The sequence below is a fragment of the Grammomys surdaster genome, unplaced genomic scaffold, assembly GCF_004785775.1.
Source record: "Grammomys surdaster isolate TR1022 unplaced genomic scaffold, NIH_TR_1.0 126131, whole genome shotgun sequence".
NCBI classification, from domain to species: domain Eukaryota; kingdom Metazoa; phylum Chordata; class Mammalia; order Rodentia; family Muridae; genus Grammomys; species Grammomys surdaster.
In genome coordinates, this window is record NW_021620939.1 from 4,769,121 (window position 1) to 4,772,743 (window position 3,623).

At 45.1% G+C, this 3,623-nt stretch overlaps 1 protein-coding gene across 1 annotated transcript; it reads left to right on the forward strand.

Annotated features, from left to right (window-relative positions):
* Positions 1–1,000: 1,000 nt before the first annotated feature.
* LOC114611998 (IQ domain-containing protein F5) lies at positions 1,001–2,569 on the forward strand. The gene is made up of 2 exons (XM_028756843.1): positions 1,001–1,088; positions 2,115–2,569. Exons 1-2 carry the CDS (start codon positions 1,085–1,087, stop codon positions 2,555–2,557), a joined length of 447 nt encoding a protein of 148 aa, XP_028612676.1. The 5' UTR covers positions 1,001–1,084; the 3' UTR covers positions 2,558–2,569.
* The last annotated feature ends 1,054 nt before the right edge of the window (positions 2,570–3,623 follow it).

Here is a 3,623-nt window from a genome sequence, read left to right on the forward strand (position 1 = left end):
TTTTTTTTTGGTTTTTCGAGACAGGGTTTCTCTGTATAGGCCTGGCTGTCCTGGAACTCACTCTGTAGACCAGGCTGGCCTCGAACTCAGAAATCCGCCTCTGCCTCCCAAGTGCTGGGATTAAAGGCGTGTGCCACCACCGCCTGGCTTTTTTTTTTTTTTTTGCCTCGGTTAGATTTGACTGACGGACTGTAGCACGTCAGCTGCCCAAGCTCGAGTCAGTGCCTACCGTGGCATTCACTGCTTAATGGAATGTAGGTGTCTAGGAGCTAATGTGTGGAAACAGAAGGTTTTTTCATGTGTGTGGTATGCACATGTGCATGCTGTAATACAGGTGTGCGCATGTATTTGTGTGCCTGTGGAAGTCTTGGAGGGCAAGGATTCCTCAGCTGACACCCACTTTCTTTTTTATTTTGATACAAGGGGTCTCATTGCCTGGAACTCACAGAGTAGACTAGGCTGACTGGTTAGAAAGCTCAGGCACCCTTCTGTCTCCTCTACTTCTGCGGCCCTGGGGTTACAAACACGTGCTACTGAGCTCAGTTACTTTATTCAGGTTCTAGGGATCAAACCTTACACAGCCATCAGCGTAATGTCTGAACTCTCCTCCTAGCCCAAAGATGCTATTAAAAAAGATTTATTCGTATTTATTATTCATAAAAATGATTTATTCTTATTTTATGTGTATGAGTATTTGCCTACACGTATGTCTGTGCACCAGGTGTGTAGTGGTCATGGAAGCAGGGAGAGGACTTTGGGTTCTCTGGAACAGTTGTGAGTCACTGTGTGGATGCTGGAGACTGAACCCAGGTCCCCTGGAGAATCACCCAGGGCTCTTAACTGTTGGGCCATATCTCTGGTATAAAGATGTGGGTTATGTGGATTTGTATGTGGGTGTATCGGACCCTCCTGTCATAGCCAGTGACATACGACACGGGTGCTGAGAATGTTGGTTGTTAGAACCCATCCTGGTGCCTGAGTCATAGGCACCCTTATGACATCATCACTGTTTCTTATCTACTCTCTGCTGGATCAGAGCTAGGAGAGCAGACCGGAGGGTGATGGGAACATCTAGACCCTAACCATGGGTAATTCATAGAATTCACATCTGAGGGGGTTAACCATGCATGTCTATCTCAGGGGATTGAATGTTTTATTTATTTTTATTTTTACTTATTTATTTATTAATTTTTTGGATTTTTGAGACAGAGTTTCTCTGTGTAGCCCTGGCTGTCCTGGAACTCACTCTGTAGACCAGGCTGGCCTCGGACTCAGAAATCCGCCTGCCTCTGTGCCACCACTGCCCGGTGATTGAATGTCCTATAAGAGATCGGTCTATCCAGGAATGGTTGTCCCACAGCCATGTGCAGCATACAGACGAGGCTAGCTAGGAATGTGGCCCAATATAAAGTTGTGAACTTAAAGTGCAATGAGGTTCATGTGTGTGATTGATTTTGTTTTGTAACTCAATTGTGTGTTGTTTTTGTTTGCTTGGGGTTTTTTTTGTGTGAACTTAGTAGGTGACAAAATTATTCATAATGTCTAAGGGTTGGATATACTTGATAGGGGTCAGTAAATGTCTCCTAGTTACCACAGGAGGGGATTTATAACGAAGGCCATAAATAACTGGGTATAGTGGCCCACAGCTTTAATCTCAGCACTTGGAGAAGCAGAGGCAGGCAGATCTCTGTGAGTTCAAGGCCAGCCTGTTACTGGACAGCCAGAGCTGCATAGTGAGGCCCTGTCTCAAATACACACACACACACACACACACACACACACACACACACACACTCCAGAAGCTGAGTCTTGTTCACTTGGCACCAGGGAAAACATCCTTACCTTCTCTCCTACTTTCTTCCCAGATACAGAAAGAGAGTTTTAAATTATTATCACAACAGGTACATGTCCAGAAGCTCAGATGTCAGGTTGATGTACTCATGCTGGTTAACCGGCATGTACCACAGGCAGTTCAATTTAGCTGGTGGTCTGGGTGCATCTGTGGCACTGCTGGGTTCTGCAGCTCTTGAACTTCCTAGATAGAGGATCAGGATTCCTGTCTGGCTCACCTTGAACTCCCTAAGCGTCCTAAGTGGTCTGTTCTCTCTTGCAAGGCCCAGAAGAGACTACCGCCATGACGAAAACATCTGCAACTGTGCGCATCCAAGCATGGTGGCGTGGCACACTGCTGCGACGCTCATTGCTGCATGCCGCCCTCAGCGCGTGGATCATTCAGTGCTGGTGGAGAAAGATAATGACAAGGGTGCAAGGGAAGAAACGGCGGATGGCTCTGGAGTTATATGCTCGAAAAACTTGGGCAATAGTCAAACTGCAGTCCTGTTTCAGAATGTGGCATATTCGCCAACGATACTGTCGTTTGCTAAATGCCGTTCGCATCATCCAAGTTTATTGGCGTTGGCATAGTTGTCACACTCGTGGCTTTATTCAGGGCAACTATGAAATCAAAGAAAATCGACTGAATATTCAACTTGAAATTTCCCTGGGCTCACAGGCATGTAAGGTGGAACAGTGCATAACCCTACCAATAAAAGAGTGATCAGGTCTGCTACACCCGTATTTCTCCACTCTTTATCAGAAGGATTTCCAAGTCACTATTAGGACTAACATGGCTTTAATCACTCTAGTGCCTGGCAAATCAGCTCTGAGGGACACTTCTGAGAAAGATCCTCAGTGGGGAATAAGGATCTGGGATGGATTAGCAATGTCTGCTATGGGAGGGGCGTTAAGATTTCAGGGTTGCCAAGTATCTAGAACGCGGAAATGGTCTCCCTTGACAACGCAACAAGGAAGCCTGTATTTTTGGGGTTCTGTGTTTGCTACAAAATTTTAAGACATTTAAAAATCATGGTGAAAATATGACACGAACTTACCATTTTAAAGTAGGTTGGAAGGAGCTTACATCGAGTGATTGCCACTGACCATCGATCAACCTGTCTTCATAGCGTTTTCATCTTGAGAGCTGAACTCTTCCACCCACTAACCAGTAACTCTTTGAGTAATTCCCTCAGCCCTTTACAACTTGTCTTTATGACTTCAACTGTTCATATGAGTGCCCCCCTTTCTAAAGAACCCAGAAATTCCATATAATATCAATATTATAGTGACGGCTTACTTCACTTCTTCAAGTCCATGTAGTGCGGGTCAGGTTTCTTTTTTTTTTTCTTTTCTTTTTTTTTTTTTTTTTGGTTTTTCGAGACAGGGTTTCTCTGTGTAGCTCTGGCTGTCCTGGAACTCACTCTGTAGACCAGGCTAGCCTCGAACTCAGAAGTCTGCCTGCCTCTGCCTCCCAAGTGCTGGGATTAAAGGCGTGTGCCACCACCGCCCGGCTCAGGTTTCTTTTTTTAAAGGCTGAATAACAGCCCAGAGAATACACATACCGCCTAGTGTTCATCTGTTGATTGATGCGTGCTCCTCTGCCTTTTGGCTATTTGAACAATGTGGCCATGGACCCAGTTGGGCAAATAGCCTTTTTTTTTCCCCTTTAAAAACAAAATAAAAAACAAAAACAAAAATCTGTGTGTCTGCTGTATGCAAGTATGTGTGTGTGCTTGTGTGGTGTAGTGTGTGATGTATGCATGTGTGTATGTGGTTATATGCATGTG